At 48.4% G+C, this 19,289-nt stretch overlaps 1 protein-coding gene across 1 annotated transcript in view; it reads left to right on the top strand.

Annotated features, from left to right (window-relative positions):
* Positions 1-19,289, top strand: part of LOC115467379 (MAM domain-containing glycosylphosphatidylinositol anchor protein 1-like) — a 137,199-nt gene that overhangs the window by 17,895 nt on the left and 100,015 nt on the right. Inside the window, exons 4-5 of the mRNA XM_030199252.1 lie at positions 5,485-5,637; positions 18,102-18,254. Of these exons, the coding sequence (XP_030055112.1) occupies positions 5,485-5,637; positions 18,102-18,254 (306 nt within the window). The remainder of the gene's footprint in view (positions 1-5,484; positions 5,638-18,101; positions 18,255-19,289) is intronic.

Genomic DNA, 19,289 nt, shown 5'->3' with positions numbered 1-19,289 from the left:
GTAGGAGCATAAGGGATAGTATATGAAGCTAAAAATAATGGGAGTCCTAAATGATAGACCTGGTGGACCAGGGTAAGTATTTTAAAGGAAATGCAGAAAGGGAAAGGAAGCCAATGGAGACAAAAGAACATCGTTGTGATGTGGTCAAACCTACCCTCATGGCAAAGAAGCCTAGTTGCTGAACTATGCAAGGTTTGAAGGCGCTTTTGATAACGAGCAATACTCGCATAAATAGATTTCCAGCAGCCCAAGTGTGAGATCAAGAAGGCATGAATATGGATTTGGAACATGGTAAAGCCAAGATAACTACATACAGAATGGAGTTTACCTAGGATGGCAAAACCCATTTTGACCATATTAGATATATGCTGTTGAAATGATAGTTGGCAATCAATGATGACAAATTTCACACAGATGGAATGGTAGTTTAAAAGAGCCAAGGAGATAGGGGAATGGGGATTCCAAACCGCTGGTGTAGGGTGTGAGCTAGGATCTACAGAAGTGAACTGGACTGAGCACAATAAAGGACAAGTTTGCCCCAGGGAGCATGACCTGCTCCTTGAGTGCGCTCCTTTGGGTACGCACTGTCGCAACATAAAATGCCACCAAGACGTGAGATTAAAAATTCTCTAAGGGAGGTCAGCTCCTCACGTCAACAGTTGATGTGACTCAAATGGGGTAAGCGGCTCAGTTGCAACAGAGACTAGGGAAGCACAATCGGGTCCCTAAGAAAACACGGAGCAGGCGAATAAAGAATTAAAAAGGGGGAATTTGCAACTCTTTTACATTTTAACCATTACTCTGAGGGAGATTTAACTTTTAGGAAGCCCACTGCTGTTTTACCACCACTCAGCTAAGTACAATTTTGTATCTTTACCAGACCAGTCTAGACAAGTGTGTTTTGGTTCCCCTGCCAACAGATGGAAACAGAAGACTCCTGAAGTTGCCTCCTTTTCCCTATATGGCTGGTATAGGTGCAGCTTCAATAAGTATTTCTCTGTCTCCAGCAGGTAGATGCAATTATCTGATGTGGTTTGGTATAGCAGACTATGCAAGCCCTACTTCCCCCATCTGAGTAAGCATCAAGGGTATTTATTTATTTAGATTTTGCTCACACCTTTTTCAGTAGTAGGTGAAGGTGAGTTACATTCAGGTACACTTGATATTTCTCTGTCCCAGGAGGGCTCACAATCTAAATTTGTACCTGAGGCAATGGAGGGTTAAGTGACTTGCCCAAGATCACAAGGAGCAGCAGTGGGATTTGAACCAGCCACCTCTGGATTTCAACACCAGTGCTCTAACCACTAGGCCACTCCTCCACTCCATTCCACTCCCTTGAAATTCATTTGTCCCTGTGGGGGGAAGAGGCAGGTCAGGACGTCCAAAATGTTTGAAAGAAGGACGTCCACACCTTCGCTATGCCTCTGCTGACACACACATACCTCTTCCCCCCCCCCACCCCCCCCCCCCCCCCAGGGACCTGCATACTGCTGCGAAGGACCTGAGTAGGACATTTCAGGCTGGCAAAAAAAGTTTTTAAAGTAGTTTTTTTCGGTGTGGGTGGTGGTTAGTGACCACTGGGGGAGTCAGGGGAGGTCATCCCCGATTTCCTCCAGTGGTCATCTGGTCAGTTCGGGCACCTTTTTGAGGCTTGGTCGTAACAAAAAGATGGACCAAGTAAAGTCGCCCAAATGCTCGTCAGGGATGCCCTTCTTTTTTCTATTATCACTTGAGGACACCCATCTGTTAGGCACGCCCCAGTCCCGCCTTCGCTACACCTCTGACACACCCCAGGGAACTTTGGTCGTCCCCGCAATGGGAAGCAGTTGGGGATGCCCAAAATTGGCTTTCGATTATTCCGATTTGGGCGACCCTGAGAGAAGGACGCCCATCTCCCGATTTGTGTCGAAAGATGGGCGCCCTTCTCTTTTGAAAATAAGCTTGATAGTGGCCCAGGAATTATCCATGCTACTCAAATGGGACCAGAAGTATTTGTGGCATGTTGGTTGTTCACATAGCTGAGGTGGACCATATGCAAGCCAGTTTTCTCAGTTGTCAGTGTCTGCACCCAAGAGAGAGAACTAGCAGACAATGCCTCCACAAGAGTATTAGAAGTGAGGGAAGCCCTAGATGGATCTGATGGCCAAGGTAGAGGTGTTTTTTCAGAGAAGGGAAAAGGCAGTCACAGGTATAGACACCCTTTCTCTTCCATGGCCCATCAGTTGTCTTCTGTATGTGTTTCTGGTTATTAGTGGGTCAGGTGATTCAGAAGGCAGTGGATCACGGAGGACTGATTGTTTTTATAGCTCCAATTGGCCATGATGCCTTTGGCACATGGATCTTATCTGAATCCTGGTAGAGGATCCCATTCGGTTTGAGTGCAGCAAGGGTGTACTGCATCAGGGACCAGTTCTTCTGAAGGTGCAGACCTATACTTGCTTACAGCTTGGCTATTGAGAGGCGCAAACAGAGAGCAAGGATATTCTCCATCAGTCATAACTCCTCTGCAGCAGACCAGGGAGCATATAACCTCCCTGGCTGATATAAAGGTCTGGAAGACTCTTGCAGGTTGATATCAGCAGAGGGTCATCATCCCAGTGCAGGAGACAGTAGAAGACTGTCTGTCCTTCCTGCAGGAAGGATTAAAGAAAGGACTGTGTCTTAGTTCTCTGAAGCTCCATGTGGTGGCCCTGTCAAGTTTTCAGGGGAGCATTCTTGGGAAATCCCTAGCCTTGCAAAGACACCCCCCTCCCCCCTTCTGCTCCATCATGCCACCTTGGGATCTTAATCTTGTCCTTATTTGAGACAAAAACAGACTTGATTGCAATTTGTTCAGGCTATGGCATTTTGGAGCTTGGGGTTTTCTCATGCAGAGATCTTTTTTGGTATTTTCCAAAGAAAAAGTAAGGATAGAACCAGTTGAATCATTTCTACCAAATGTCATATTACCCTTCCACTGGAATCAGGCAACGATCCTTCCTTTCTTTATAAGAGAAGTGAGGGGGCTTTCACCTCTTGGATGTAAGTGTTGCTGAGGTACCTCATTCTACTCGGGTGGAATACTGAGGAGTTTATTCTGCAGACATTTGCAGGGCCTCAAGTTGATCTTTGCTGCACCCTTCAACCAAAAATTATAGCCCTGATTTTTTTTCTCCAAAAGTGGTCTGTTCCTTCCAGCATATCAGGGCTGTGAGGGAAACCAGGGTAGGTACATCTTACTTGTCTGGACTGGTCTGTTTAAGATAAGAAAGGTCAAGTTTAGTTTACCTGCTCATTTCCTTTCCTTGAGTTCTACCAGACCAGTCCCAAGTCCTCCCAAAATCCTTGGTATAGAAGCATTCTATCTGTCGCAAAAAATAAATAAATAATTAAAAAGAAGAAAAAAGGAACCAAAAGAGCAAAGAAAACTGCAATTGGAGGGAAAAGTCTAGCAAAGTCTAGACCTTGCAGTGTACATAGTGTTGGAGGAAGTGAGAGCTAAGCGTTCTGTTGAGCATCATTCTTTTGCTCCCCATTTGGGTTTTCAGTCCTCTAATGATTTTGTTAATCTTTTCATATGTTCATTCTGAGACTATTGCTCAAAGGTTGTGGGCAAGTATGTTGTTTTGTTTTCTAGAACTTTGTTAGAGAGTATTGACTGAAGTTGCACCTGTACTAGCCTTGAGAGGGGAAGGGAACAGCTTCAGGGAGCCAAAATTTCTTGTCTGGGTTAGTCTGATAATACTCAAGGAAAATTAGCAGGTAAGACTAAAGTTCATTTTGTAAGCCTCAAAAGTGCCCATTTCGTTTGCAATTAGGTGACGTACGGAAAATTAACCCCTTTAGTGAAAATATACCACTACACCAGAATACATATGGTAATAACGTAGCAGGCCAGTAATCATAAGAAGTCTTTTTGCTGACTTTTCGTAGGTGCTGATTGACTATCTGGTGCTGTCAGAATGGCTCACTTGTGATAGGACTCAGAGGGAGAAAGGAAGGGCTGCCAGAGAGCTGCCAAAAACCCAATTTATAGTAGATATCATGTATGGAAGTAGAATAACAAGACCAGGTAAAGGCTGCCTGTCCCATACCACCACTACAGAAAAGAACTCGGAGCTGTATAAAACTGGACAGGGATAAGAAAAGGCCATGAGAAATAATCAGTGTGAGGTCGTCTTGTGATATTGTTCCAGAAATTAAATGGCATTCATTAATTGTGAACACCAGATGCCTCATTGTTTCAACAGTAAATGTTAACCGATTAACTTCCTGGAACAGATTGACTTTGCAGATAAGCTGGGCATGTATCTCCACTGGGATTTAAAGTGTGGATACAGGGAGAGGCGTAGGAGGTGATGCTGGATCCGTGTGCAGCAGGAGACTGGGAGGAAGTGTGAGTGTGGGCGGAAAGAGGCTGAGTGTACCCATACCAGGGTGACTGGGAGGGAATGTGGAGGTGTGGGTTGAGTGTGGGTTGAGTGTACCCGTACCAGGGTGACTGGGAGGGAATGTGGAGGTGTGGGTTTGGAAGGAGGGGTTGAGTGTACCCGTACCAGCGTGGCTGGGAGGGAATGTGGAGGTGTGGGTTTGGAAGGAGGGGTTGAGTGTACCCGTACCAGCGTGGCTGGGAGGGAATGTGGAGGTGTGGGTTTGGAAGGAGGGGTTGAGTGTACCCGTACCAGCGTGGCTGGGAGGGAATGTGGAGGTGTGGGTTTGGAAGGAGGGGTTGAGTGTACCCGTACCAGCGTGGCTGGGAGGGAATGTGGAGGTGTGGGTTTGGAAGGAGAGGTTGAGTGTACCCGTACCAGAGTGGCTGGGATGGAATGTGGAGGTGTGGGTTTGGAAGGAGGGGTTGAGTGTACCCGTACCAGCTTGGCTGGGAGGGAATGTGGAGGTGTGGGTTTGGAAGGAGGGGTTGAGTGTACCCGTACCAGAGTGGCTGGGAGGGAATGTGGAGGTGTGGGTTTGGAAGGAGGGGTTGAGTGTACCCGTACCAGCGTGGCTGGGAGGGAATGTGGAGGTGTGGGTTTTGGAAGGAGGGGTTGAGTGTACCCGTACCAGGATGATGGGGAGGGAATGTGGAGGTGTGGGTTTGGAAGGAGGGGTTGAGTGTACCCGTACCAGCGTTGCTGGGAGGGAATGTGGAGGTGTGGGTTTGGAAGGAGGGGTTGAGTGTACCCGTACCAGCGTGGCTGGGAGGGAATGTGGAGGTGTGGGTTTGGAAGGAAGCGTTGAGTGTACCCGTACCAGCGTGGCTGGGAGGGAATGTGGAGGTGTGGGTTTGGAAGGAGGGGTTGAGTGTACCCGTACCAGCGTGGCTGGGAGGAAATGCGGAGGTGTGGGTTTGGAAGGAGGGGTTGAGTGTGTCTGTAGCAGCATGGCTGGAAGAGAATCTGGGGAGGAGGGAATGGGGGGCCGGTGTGCCTGCAGCAAAGCTCAGTGACAGAGATTCATTGGGAATATACCGATTTCCATAGCTCTGACCTTTCTCGCCCTGCTCAGATAACACCTGCCGCTTTGAGGATGAGAAGATCTGCGGGTTTGTGCAGGATCGGATGGACAACTTTGACTGGACACGACAGAATGCTGTGACTCAGAACCCCAAGCGATCGGCTAATACTGGCCCAAGCAGAGATCTCAGTGAGACCGCAGAAGGTGAGACTTGACCAGTGCAGCTGGTTGTGCTAGAGAGGGATCCAGAAAGGCTTCCTTTACTGGATACTAATGATGTTTTTGTGATGTATCATTATGCCACTATTGCAGGGACTGGACTGGCTTAATTATTTATTTATTTTAAAAAATGTGTATTTACCACCTACTTGTTAAAAATCACAGGGATGTACAAATCAAGTCTTCAAAGTAAAAACATATCATATTACCCCTGTCTCTTCAAACTCCAACACCATTAATGCATAAAATTATTTTGTAAACATTTTTAAAGTAAGAAAAAAATGTATCATGACTCGTTTTTTCTTGTGTCTTCTCCCATATCCCTTTCTACTTTGGCTGGGTGCTGTGCTCTGGCCCCGGCACTGCTGTACTCTAAGTACATAAGTGTTGCCACACTGGGACAGGCCAGAGGCCCATCAAGCCCAGCATCCTGTTTTCAACAGTGGCCAATCCAGGTCACAAGTACCCAATCGTAGCAACATTCCATGTATAACCCCAAAGAGTAGAAAGATTCCATTCAGAATCCCAAGCACATAAGTACATAAGTGTTGCCACAATGGGACAGACCAGAGGTCCATCAAGCCCAGCATCCTGTTTCCAACAGTGGTCAATCCAGGTCACAAGTACCCAATAGTAGCAACATTCCATATAGAACCCCAAAGAGTAGCAAGATTCTAGAATTCTAAAGAATAACAAGATTCCATGCAGAATTTCAAAGTGTAGCAACATTCCATGTGGAACCCCAAAGAGTAGAAAGATTCCATTCAGAATCCCAAGCACATAAGTACATAAGTGTTGCCACACTGGGACAGACCAAAGGTCCATCAAGCCCAGCATCCTGTTTCCAACAGTGGCCAATCCAGGTCACAATTCCCTGGCAGAAACCCAAACAATAGCAACATTCCATGTAGAACCCCAAAGAGTACCAAGATTCTAGAATTCTAAAGAATAACAAGATTCCATGCAGAATTTCAAAGTGTAGCAACATTCCATGTGGAACCCCAAAGAGTAGAAAGATTCCATTCAGAATCCCAAGCACATAAGTACATAAGTATTGCCACACTGGAACAGACCAAAGGTCCATCGAGCCCAGCATCCTGTTTCCAACAGTGGCCAATCCAGGTCACAAGTACCCAATAGTAGCAACATTCCATGTAGAACCCCAAAGAATAGCAAGATTCTAGAATTCTAAAGAATAACAAGATTCCATGCAGAATTTCAAAGTGTAGCAACATTCCATGTGGAACCCCAAAGAGTAGAAAGATTCCATTCAGAATCCCAAGCACATAAGTACATAAGTGTTGCCACAATGGGACAGACCAGAGGTCCATCAAGCCCAGCATCCTGTTTCCAACAGTGGCCAATCCAGGTCACAAATACCTGGCAAGATTCCGAAAAAGTTCAATACATTTTAGGCTGCTTATCCCAGAAATAAGCAGTGGATTTTCCCTAAGTCAATTTAATAATGGTCTATGGACTTTTCCTTTAGGAAGCCATCCAGACCTTTTTTAAACCCCACTAAGCTAATTCTCTGGCAATGAATTCCAGAGTTTAATTACAGACTCACTTTCCATGGGCATTGTCCGAAGGGGTTGTGTTGTTCATCCTGCATTCATAAAATGAAAAGCTCTTGTTTTGTTCTGTCCGAAAAAATTAATTTAACCAGAGCAGCGTGCATCTCTGAAATTTCCTGATATATCCATTGATCCAACAAGCCACTCTTTGCATTCAGTGTCTCTCCTGGCAAAGGGACCTTCCATTTCGTGCACTGAAAGTGCCGTAGTCTATATGATGTTATTAGGGTTAGGCTGTAATAGCCCTTTCTGGAATGGTTTCCTTCTGTGCATGAATTCCATGACAAACTGGAGTCTGGCTCTGGAGACATGTTGGTGGCAGCTAACATGGTTAGGCGCAAAGTCATCCTGGCTAAGTTCCTTTACAACCTGTTCCCGATGCAGTTAGTTTGTCATTCATAAGAAAAGATCGTAAAGGACTCCAGCAAAGAGGGGAAGGGGGCATACTGGAGCAGAAAAGGTCAATGGGAAGGGGTAGGAGAGAAGGTCTTTGGAAAAGGAGGTGGGGGCCTGGTCTTGTTGGGGACATAAGCGTTGCCATACTGGGAGAGATCGAAGGTCCATCAAGCCCAGTATTCCCCTTCCAGACATGAAGCTGAGACAGGCACTACTTTGTCTCTCAGCTGTGAGGTCGGAAGCTGCTTCCCCTCCTGTTCACAGTTACCTAGGGGTTGGGAGCAGCTTTTTCGATGGTCTGCTGTATTGGAAGTTGCTTCTCCTCCTGTCCACAGTTCAAGGAGCCACTTCCTCTTCCACCTATCAGGCAGGCAGCCACTTTTCATCCTATCCATGAGGTTGGGAGATGCTTCACCGCTCATGAGTGGGGCTGAGTGTACAGCTGCTATGTCTTCTATATTTTCTGTCACAGCTCTGGAAGCCACTTCCTGTCCTTCACAGGGGTTCAAGAGCTACAGTCCCTCCCACGGATAGGCCAGGAACTACCTCCTTTTCTGCCCACAGGACAGAAAACTGCTTCTCTACCTTTTTCTCCTATCAAGAGAACGTATCAACTTCAAGGTCCATACTTTAATCTATAAGATCATCCACGGTGAATCTCCGAGCTATATGTTTAAACTGATTGACCTTCCCACCTGAAACATGTCCGAAACTTCACGAACTTACCTCAATCTACATTACCCCAATTGCAAAGGGCTCAGATATATATATTATGGATCCAATTTCTCCTTCTTAGGTAGCCAACTCTGGAATGCCCTCCCAAGACCTATAAGATCAATCAGTGGCTGTCTACCCTTCCGGAAATCACTGAAAACCCATCTCTTCAAGCAAGACTAACCTAATGACCCAAACATATCCAGGAGACAACAGCAATGACCTTGACTATCTTTCCAACCAAAATTCCATTTGCTTATCCTGTACCCATCCCCCTCCTGCCTCTTCTACCCGTTCTTGCACCTCTCCTACTCCTTCACCCCTGTCCTTCTCTACCTACCTTTCATTTTGGTTATTCTGTTATATTTAACGTTTATTTTCTTGTCAAAATCCTGTAATCCCTATTACTATGTAAGCCGCATTGAGCCTGCTTTGAGTGGGAAAGCGCGGGGTACAAATGTAATAATAAATAAATAAATAAATAAATAAATACACGTATGGGCAAGACCAGGTGCCACTTCTGCTCAAAGGTGTAGCCATGGATGGACCTGCATGGGCCATGGCCTCTCCACTTTGCAATCAGGCCCACCTAGTAAGAGGCAGTGAGAGGAGAACTGAAGGCATTTCAGCATTCACACTGTCCAATGCCCCACCCATGTTAACACCAGGCCCATCAGAAAAATCCCTACTGGCTAAAGCCACTGCTTTCTCTCCTGCCCTCAGGGCGGGAAATCACTTCTCTTCCAGTGTGTAAGCCTGGGCTTGCTTGGTCCCTTGTGGGCTGAGTTGCCAGGCAGGAAATACCGATTGCCATAGCAACTCAACACCTGGGATTTCAGCAGCCCTGATTTAGGCCGACTGTAGCTTTGAATCATCTGTTGCTTAGACGATCTGAATATTTTTGCAGTTTTTATTTCCCTGCAGTGCGGCTGCAGTTTATTAGCTGAGAAAGTTCCTTTTAGAGCGGAAGGAAGAGCGAGTGATGCATCTCTGAGCCAGCACGCTGAGCCGTACGATATACTGTCTAGGAAAAGGACTTTCTCATTTAAACGTGCTGGGTCTGATGCAGCCCAGAACTCCTGATGTTCTTCCTAGCACCCTTTTCACTAAGACCGCATCTCTCAGAACTGCGACTCTTCCGACGTGGAGCGTATTCTAGTCGAAAGGCGATTCCTCGCACTGTGCTTGAGAACCAGCAAGAGACACTGTACCCCAAAATAAGTACATAAGTAATGCCACACTGGGAAAAGACCAAGGGTCCATTGAGCCCAGCATCCTATCCACGACAGCGGCCAATCCAGGCCAAGGGCACCTGGCAAGTTTCCCTTATAGGTCCATTGACTCAGGTCAATAGGTCCATTGACTCAGATGTTCCAAAACGTTGGGACCTCACCAGTGGCGTTCCTAGAGGGGCTGACATCCGGGGCAGATCGCCGATGCGCCCCGCTCCCCCCCCCCCCGGTGCAGCGCGACCCCCCCAGCGAAGGAACCCCCCAGGTGCACGCCACTGGGGGGAGGAGTGCCGCGCGCCGGTCAGCGTCGTTCGTTTCCATGCTCCCTCTGCCCCGGAACAGAGGGAGAGGGAGCATGGAAACGAACTACGCTGTCCGGCGCACGGCACCCCCCCCCCCCCCCAGCGGCGTGCACCCGGGGCGGACCGCTCCCACTGCCCCCCCCCCCCCTTGGTACGCCACTGGACCTCACACATCAGAGGGGCCTATAAATTGCAAAGTAGAGTCACAGGGTGAAGCTCCGTCATGATCATTCATCCAGGATAATCAACAGTGTGTGCTGTGTGGGAATTTAATATAAACCTGAAGCATCCGTCACAGCATGGCTGCTAGGTACACCCATGTTACAGCATTGGATCTGGCTTTATTCCTCTAATCAGTTCATCAAAAATCCAAAATGCAGTCCTTTGTCAAATAACTTCTTCTGTGCAACAAGTCCTCCAGGCTAATCAGTTAAACCCCGTTATCTTTCTTTCCAGGATTCTTTGCTCTCTAAACAACGGCCAGGCCCCCTCCTCCCCCTTTGAGAACCACCGCAGGTTGAGCTCTGAGTCCCGGATGAGCTCTAGCCTTATGTGGTTGTGGGGCGTAGCCAGACTTCAGCGGGAGGGGGGTCCAGTGCCTGAGGTGAGGGGGCACATTTTAGCCCCCCCCCCGATGCCGCCGACCCCCCCCCTCCGCCGCCATTGCCGACACCCCCCCCCCCCGCCACGCCAGCACCACCAACACCAACTGTGACCCCCCCCCCCCGCCGTCAACCCTCTCAACCCCCCCCCCCCCCCCCCCCGCCTTCAACCTGCCGTCGCTGTCTGCTACCTTTGCTGGTGGGGGACCCCAACCCCCGCCAGCCGAAGTCTTCTTCCTTCGTTTTGCTTCTGAGTCTGACGTCCTGCACGTACAACGTGCAGGACTTCAGACTCAGAAACAAAACGAAGGAAGAAGACTTCGGGTTGGCGGCGGGAGGGGGGGTTGAGAGGGCAGGGGGGTACAGGGCCAAATCTATGGGGGCCCAGGCCCCCATGGCCCCATAGTAGCTACGCCACTGGGTTGTACATCAGTTCAGCTTTCAGTCCCAAGGGAGTTTCTATAATCCAAACAAAGCAACCGCTAAGAGCTTTCTCCTTCTTTTTTACAGCGACTGTTGAGGTAAATCAAAAAGTATGAGTCCAGTCCAACCAGAAACACCACAAAATCGACAGGATCATACCTAAACCTCCACTACCCAAGCAACAAAGGACTCAAATATAAATCCACCTATGCATCCAGCTTTTCCTACTTAAGCGCACAACTATGGAACGCACTGCCAAAAGCAGTAAAAACTACACTAGACCATCTAAACTTCCGGAAAGCACTAAAGACAGCCCCAGTGGCATTCCTAAGGGGGCTGAAAAAAAAAACCTTACTCTTCCGCTCCATCCCCGATTCCCCGGCGCTTTAAATTTACCTCTCTCCGGCTCCGACGTCTGCGCAGCGTCAGTGAAAGCGCTGCCTGTCTGACGTCTCTCCCCCAGCCTTCCCTTCGCTCGTTTTGTCCTGCCTTCTTCTGACGTCACTTCCTTGAGGGCGGGACACAGAGGGAACAAACGAGCGAAGGGAAGGCTGGTGGAGAGACGTCAGACAGGCAGCGCTTTCACTGACGCTGCGCAGACGTCGGAGGCGGAGCAAGGTAAATTTAAAGCGCTGGGGAATCGGGGATGGAGTGGAGGAGTAAGGTTTTTTTTTTTTAATACAGCTCGACGGCTCGGCGCCCTTTAAGGCAGGCGCCCCCCTGTGGCGCTTACCGCGCTTACTGTGTTGGCACGGCCCTGCACACCAAGGTCCCTCTCCTGAGCTGTGCTTATCAATCTCTCTCCTCCTATCTGGAACACGTCTTTTGGATTTCTGCACCCAAGTGCATCATGCTGTACTTCTTCTCATTACATTTTAACTACCAGACCATTCTTCTAATTTTTGGAGATCTCTTGTCATAGTTTCTACTCCCTCCGAGGTATTCACTCTATTGGCTGTCTTCATGTCATCCGCAAGAAGGCAAACTTTTCCTTCTAACCCTTCAGCAGTGTCTCTCACAAATGTATTAAATAGAATTGGCCCCAGTATCGACCCCTGAGGCACTCCCCTACTCACCGTCCTTTCTTCCAAGTGAATTCAATTTACCACCACCTTCTGTCGCCTTTCGGTTAACCAGTTTCCAATTCAGTTCACCACTTATCGACCCTTGAGGCACTCCCCTACTCACCGTCCTTTCTTCCAAGTGAATTCAATTTACCACCACCTTCTGTCGCCTTTCGGTTAACCAGTTTCCAATTCGGTTCACCACTTATCGACCCTTGAGGCACTCCCCTACTCACCGTCTTTTCTTCCAAGTGAATTCAATTTACCACCACCTTCTGTCTCCTTTCGGTTAACCAGTTTCCAATTCGGTTCACCACTTATCGACCCCTGAGGCACTCCCCTACTCACCGTCCTTTCTTCCAAGTGAATTCAATTTACCACCACCTTCTGTCTCCTTTCGGTTAACCAGTTTCCAATTCGGTTCACCACTTATCGACCCTTGAGGCACTCCCCTACTCACCGTCCTTTCTTCCAAGTGAATTCAATTTACCACCACCTTCTGTCGCCTTTCGGTTAACCAGTTTCCAATCCGGTTCACCACTTTAGGTCCTAAGTTCAGCCCTCTCAGCTTCTTCAAGAGTCTTCTGTAAAGAACCGTATCAAAGACTTTGCTGAAATCCAAGTAGATTACATTAGCGCCTGTCCTTTATCCAGTTCTTTAGTCACCTTGCCAGCCAAGGTCAATCTGGGGGCTCTTGTAGCACTGACCTTCAGACTGTCCCTTGGAAGCACACTTTTAAGGCATGCTTGGGAATTTCACGCTAATATCTAATGATCAGTCCTCTACTCTGGATGAAAATGTCACCATGTACATAGATTTTATTTAGATTTTTGCTCACAACTAGTAGTTCAAGGTGAGTTACATTCAGGTACACTGGATATTTCTCTGTCCCAGGAGGGCTCATAATCTAAGTTTGTTCCTGAGGCAATGGAGAGTTAAGTGACTTGCCCAAGACAAGGAGCAGTAGTGGGATTTGAACCAGCCACCTCTGCATTGCAAGACCAGTGCTTTAACCACTAGGCCACTCCACATAGGCTGGAGACACAGCCAGTGAGGGAACTGGGAGATTCAGCCTTCCCTACAGTTTCCTAATAACAACACACTCGCATGTCTGTTCATCAGCCCTTGTTTAATTGATCTGAGGCCGCCCTCCATTCAGAGCTCTCACAAGGGGTGGACCAGAAGAAAAAAGGGACTGGGAGCTTGAAAGTGTCATCCAGAAAGATAGCAAGAGAGAGAAGGAGGGGAAATTTAATCTGAGAGAAAGGTCAAGAAGTTCTGTTTTGGCCACATTGAGGTCAAGGTGGTCATTGTGGAAATGCAGGAAGCTAGGCCTGTTTGCGGCCTTGTTGAGAACTCCTGCTCCAAGCACAAGCTTCCTCTTTCTAGTCCCTTGAATCTTATTCTCTTGTTATGTGAGCCAGAAAGCAAAATATTGCAGAGAGAAGCATGGGCTGCTGGCACTTTGCACTACTTTCTGGTTGTATTGAATGGTGGTAATGATAACCTTGCTACAGAGTATGAAAGGAGAGCTCTTACGCTCACGGGTCAAGGCCTAACCCTGGTGACAGTAGGCCCCAGTTACAGAATAAGTCTTAGTCCCATATAAACCCCGAGTTTGTCAATCTTGGCTTTCCTGTTAAATGTTGGATGGAAAGTGGGTTTAATGTGTGGGAGTCAGAGCTGGGAGTAATCCTCCGTCACACTCCTGGCTCTGGCGAGCTGGTCGTCTTTTCACAGTTCCGTCTCGTTTATATTCCACTCTCGGGAACACTGAGGAGAAGCATAAAACAGGGAAGCTGACAGCAATTAATGTTGTCTCCCTTCGTTCCTGAGATATCTTTTTTTCTGGCGGACACAGAACTGAATGCTTAATATCTGGAACAAGCTTTTTAACGTATTAAAATTTAATTTATTTTGCACTAAGAGCTATTTGTTTTTCTTTGATGCGGTCGTATGTTTTGTCTCTCCATAATCTCTCCAAATCCCTCTGTAGAGCTCCCTTCGTCCGTTATCCCCTCTCCATTCCCTCCCCCATCACAAATTAAGATTCTGGTGTCTAGTTGCAAACCCAGCTTTTTGGTAAAGGGATCCAATCCTTTGAGAGAAAAAAAAACTTAAATTGTGAGCTTACTAAGAACATGAGGATGTTATAATGCCTTTGTATTGCTCCATGGTGCAACCGCACCTCGAATATTGTGTTCAATTCTGGTCGCCGCATCTCAAAAAAGATATAGTGGAATTGGAAAAGGTGCAGAGAAGGGCGACGAAAATGATAAAGGGGTTGGGATGACTTCCCTATGAGGAAAGGCTAAAGTGGCTAGGGCTCTTCAGCTTGGAGAAAAGGCGGCTGAGGAGAGATATGATAGAGGTCTATAAAATAATGAGTGGAATTGAACAGGTAGATATGAAGCATCTGTTCACGCTTTCCAAAAATACTAGGACTAGGGGGCATGTGATGAAGCTACAATGTAGTAAATTTAAAACGAATCGGAGAAAAGTTTTCTTCACTCAACGTGTAATTAAACTCTGGAATTCGTTGCCAGAGAATGTGGTAAAGGCGGTTAGCTTAGCGGAGTTTAAAAAAGGTTTGGACGGCTTCCTCAAGGAAAAGTCCATAGACCGTTATTAAATGGACTTGGGGAAAATCCACTATTTCTGGGATAAGCAGTATAAAATGTTTTGTACATTTTTGGGATCTTGCCGGGTATTTGTGACCTGGATTGGCCACTGTTGGAAACAGGATGCTGGGCTCGATGGACCTTTGGTCTTTCCCAGTATGGCAATACTTATGTACTAACAGAGAAATTACCTGTATATAATATGTAAACCAGTATCTCAAATCCCATCTCCTTCCCATAAAAAAAGAGGTCACTGTCATGCTGTATTCTTGGGGTCAGCCCCTCATTGTCATGTTGTATCCTGGGGGTCAGCCCTTCAGTCCCTGCCATGCTGTATCTTGGTAGTCAGTTCCCCAGGCTCAGTCACTGTGATACTGTGTCCAGGGGTTCAGTTCCCCAGAATCAGTCAGTATGACACCGTAACCTGGGGGGTTGATTCCCCAGGGTCAGTCACTGTGACTCTAGGGCTCATTTTTTAAGTACTTAGACTTAACAAAATTCCATAGGTTGCTAAGTCTAAGTGCTCTGAAAATATGTCTCTCTGTATCCTAGGGGTCAGTTCCCCAGGGTCAGTCACTGTGATGCTGTGTGTTGGGGTTCAGTTTCCTAAAGTCAATTACTGTGACACTGTAGCCCTGGGGATTGGTTCCCCAGGGGTAACCACCGTCAGGCGTTATCCTTGAGATCAGTTTCCCAGATTCACTTATTATGATACTAGTAAAAAAGGCCCGTTTCTGACACAAATGAAACGGGCGCTAGCAAGGTTTTCCTTGGAGTGTGTATGTTTGGGAGAGTGTATGTGAGAGTGACTGTTTGAGAGTCAGAGTGAAAGTGTGAGTGTGTGAGAGAGAGTGAGTCTGGGTGTGAGTGTGTTTGTGAGAGAGTGTGTGTGAGAATGAGAGTGTGTGCAAGTCTGTATGTGAGACACAGTGTGAGAGAGTGTGTGTGTGTGGGCAAGAGAGAGAGTGTGTGTGTGAGACACAGATTCTCTGTGAGAGTGAGTGTATGACACCAAGCGAGTGTGTGTGTGAGCCGTGCCCTCCCAATCCATGGCCATCTGTCCCCTGCCCCCTCCATTCATCCTTTTCCAGCAATTCCCCTCTGTCCCTGAGTCGTGCCCTCCCAATCCATGGCCATCCATGTTTGTCTGTCACCTGCCCCCTCCATTCATCCCTATCCAGCATTTCCCCTCTCTGCCTGAGGCCTGCCCTGCAATCCATATCCATCCATGCCCATCTGTGCCCTCCATTCATCCCTATGCAGCAATTCCCCTCTCCCTGAGTCCTGCCCTTCCAATCCATGCCCATCCATGCTCCTCTGTCACTTGGCCCCTCCATTTTTTCCCTATCCAGCATTTCCCCTCTCTGCCTGAGGCCTGCTCTGCAATCCATATCCATCCATGCCCATCTGTCCCCTCCATTCATCCCTATCCAGCAATTCCCCTCTCCCTGAGTCCTGCCCTTCCAATCCATGCCCATCCATGCTCATCTGTCACCTGGCCCCTCCATTTTTTCCTATCCAGCATTTCCCCTCTCTGCCTGAGGCCTGCTGTGCAATCCATATCCATCCATGCCCATCTGTCCCCTCCATTCATCCCTATCCAGCAATTCCCCTCTCCCTGAGTCCTGCCCTTCCAATCCATGCCCATCCATGCTCCTCTGTCACCTGGCCCCTCCATTTTTCCCTATCCTGCATTTCCCCTCTATGCCTGAGGCCTGCTGTGCAATCCATATCCATCCATGCCCATCTGTCCCATCCATTCATCCCTATCCAGCAATTCCCCTCTCCCTGTGTCCTGCCCCTTCCAATCCATGCCCATCCATGCTCATCTGTCACCTGGCCCCTCCATTTTTCCCTATCCAGCAATTTCCCTCTCTCCCTGAGTCCTGCCCTCCCAATCCATGCCCCTCTTTCCCCTGCCCCCTCCATTCATCCATTTCTAGTAATTCCCCTCTCTCCCTGTGCCCTGCCCTCCTAATCCATACCCATCCATGCTCCTCTGTCCCCTGCCGCCTCCATTCATCCTTTTCCAGCAATTCCCCTCTGTCCCTGAGTCGTGCCCTCCCAATCCATGCCCATCCATGCTCCTCTGTCCCCTGCCGCCTCCATTCATCCTTTTCCAGCAAGTCCCCTCTTGCCCTTCCATGACCCCCCCTCGCATCCATGCTACTCTCTCTCCCATGTCCCAGCCTGGCCCGCCCTCTTCTCCCCCCCCCCCCTTCGCATCCATGCCTCGCATCCATGCCCCCCCTTCGCATCCATGCATCCCCCCCCCCGTTCGCATCCATGCTTCCTTTTTTTTTTTTTCTTCTTCGTTTTAACTTTACCTCCGTGGCGGTTCGTGCAGCGAAGCGTCAGGGAAGGAGGCGGCGCTCCCGACGTCTAGCTTTACGTCGGGAGCGCCGCCTCCTTCCCTGACGCTTCGCTTCCCGATTTGTTTGGTTTGAGGCGAGGGCGGGGCAGAGACGGCTGGCTGGCTTGAAGGCTTCACTGGGAGTGACGTCAGATGGCTTCAAGGCTTCAAGGCTTCAGCTTGAAGCTTCCGGCTTCAAGTTTCCGGCTTCACAGAACGTTGGCTTCAGAACGTTCACGGTGCGTTTTATTATATTAGATGTCGTGCAGTTCAATTTCCCAGAACCAATCAGTATATATATATATATATATATATATATATATATATATATATATATATATATATATAATTTTTTTTTTTTTACCTGGCCCTTACCTCCAGGCTTCCAGCTCACTCAGAAACAGTCTGTTGGCCTACAGAACCACAAGCTTTCATGTGCAACTGCCTTGAGTTTTTCTGCTGTTATATAACCTCCCCACCTCCATTTCAATAACAGTTCTATCAGAGGGAGGGGGTGTGCACAGGTTGCAGCTCCAACTGTAACCCAGTGGATGTGCTCCTTAACTCCAGCCAGTGGATGTTGCCGTGGAGCCAAAAACCTCCACAACATCTCCAGCCATGGTCAGTCTGGGGAGCAGGAGCTGGGGCTGGGAATTTAAGCCCTGAGCTTCCACATGGCCCTGTGCACCACTGCCACTGAACCAGCCAGCTGTACTCACAGAAAATCCCCAGTACTGGTCACTACAGGCCATAGAATGTTATTAAATGAACGTAGGGGAAAATTCCACTATTCCTGGGACAAGCAGTACAAAATGCTTTGCTCCGTAGATCTTGTCGGGTGATTGTGACCTGGATGGGCCACTGTCGGAGACGGGCTAGATGTCTTATGTCTTATTAATATTATATTGTGCACTGTAACGCTGATTTTAGACTGTACCAGGTGCTGTTTTCCTATTTAATCATTACTACAGTAGTATCCAGCAGCCTCTGTATTAGCCCCTGTGGCTCAGTCGATTGCAAGAGCCACGGAAGCCTGGGTGTGCATAGATGTGTCCGTGCCTGTCGGATTGGCAGCCCGGTGCCCCCTGCGGCTTGCAATCTTTTCTCAGAAAGCTTTGAAAAGACCTTCTCCCTCATTTGCTTTCCTCCCTCTTTCTTTCTCGCCAGGTTACTACATGTTCATTGAAGCTTCCCGGCCGCGAGTGCAAGGAGACAAGGCACGGCTGATCAGTCCCCTGTACAACATCACCGCCAAATCCCCGTCCTATAAAACATCCTACTGCATCTCCTTTTACTATCACATGTACGGGAAGCACATCGGTGAGTGCCTGCAGGCGTACGCCCCCCAGCCTTTGCCGGTAATATTGCCAGTCATTGTAGGGGTATGCAGGTCAACGGCATTGAGGTTCACTTTAAGCCTGGTTCAAGTAACCTTACGTTCAGGGGGTTAACTCATTCTGGATTGCATGTCTGTGAACGGAGCTGGAGCCAACTCAAGGACTGAGTTTGCGCTCACACAAAAGTGAGTGCACAGTTTGAACGGAACGGGAAGGGCACCCATACTTCTCTGGAATTTAAAGTTAGGTGACCTGATCCAGGAGGGCAGGGGTTTGTGTAAAGAAAGGTGCCATGTTTGTGTTTGGTGGGAAAGCGGCACACAGCACTGAGGTCTGCTCACCATGACAGCAATGTCATAGCCAGACACCACTGCGGATGAGCCTGAGCCCAAAGTGGGTGGGCACAAGAACCTCACCCTCGCCTCCCTCCACTGAAGACAATCTATCATTTCTCAGCCCTCTCCCCCTGTACCTTTCAAACACTTCAGTTCTTCACCAGCCCTGAGCAGCGACTCATATGCTTCTGCACTGTTTCCAGAACTTTCTCTCTGATGCAACGTCCTGTTTCCGCAGAGGTGGGACCATATCAAAGGAAAGACTCTGGGACTGGGTCAGCTGCACTTACGAGTCACTGTTTGTGAATAACTAAAGTGTTTGAAGGAGGGGGTTGAGAGATGCCCACCTTTGGGGAGGGGAGACAGAGACGCCAGGAGTCTTCAGCTACTGGAGCCTTGGGGTTCCCACCAGCCACTTCGCAGGTGCGACGCTGTTGGGTGGGCCGCCACCGCACGGCAGTTTAGGTCAGTTCATGTTTTCTGATTCTTCTCATCCGTTCGGCAGGGGTGGCAGAACACATTTTTCTTTAGAGAGGTTGAACAAACCAATCTCTGGCCCTGCTCCCAAGCTCTTTAATTGCCAGTGCAGCGTTGGGCAAACTATTGACAGATTCATGGACCTAATGGCCCACCCTGTTCCGTTGCCTGTGTTGTCTGGTCTTAGGGTTCCTCAGTACCTCCCT

The sequence above is a fragment of the Microcaecilia unicolor genome, chromosome 3 (assembly GCF_901765095.1).
Source record: "Microcaecilia unicolor chromosome 3, aMicUni1.1, whole genome shotgun sequence".
NCBI lineage: Eukaryota > Metazoa > Chordata > Amphibia > Gymnophiona > Siphonopidae > Microcaecilia > Microcaecilia unicolor.
This window is presented reverse-complemented; position numbering and strand designations above follow the sequence as displayed.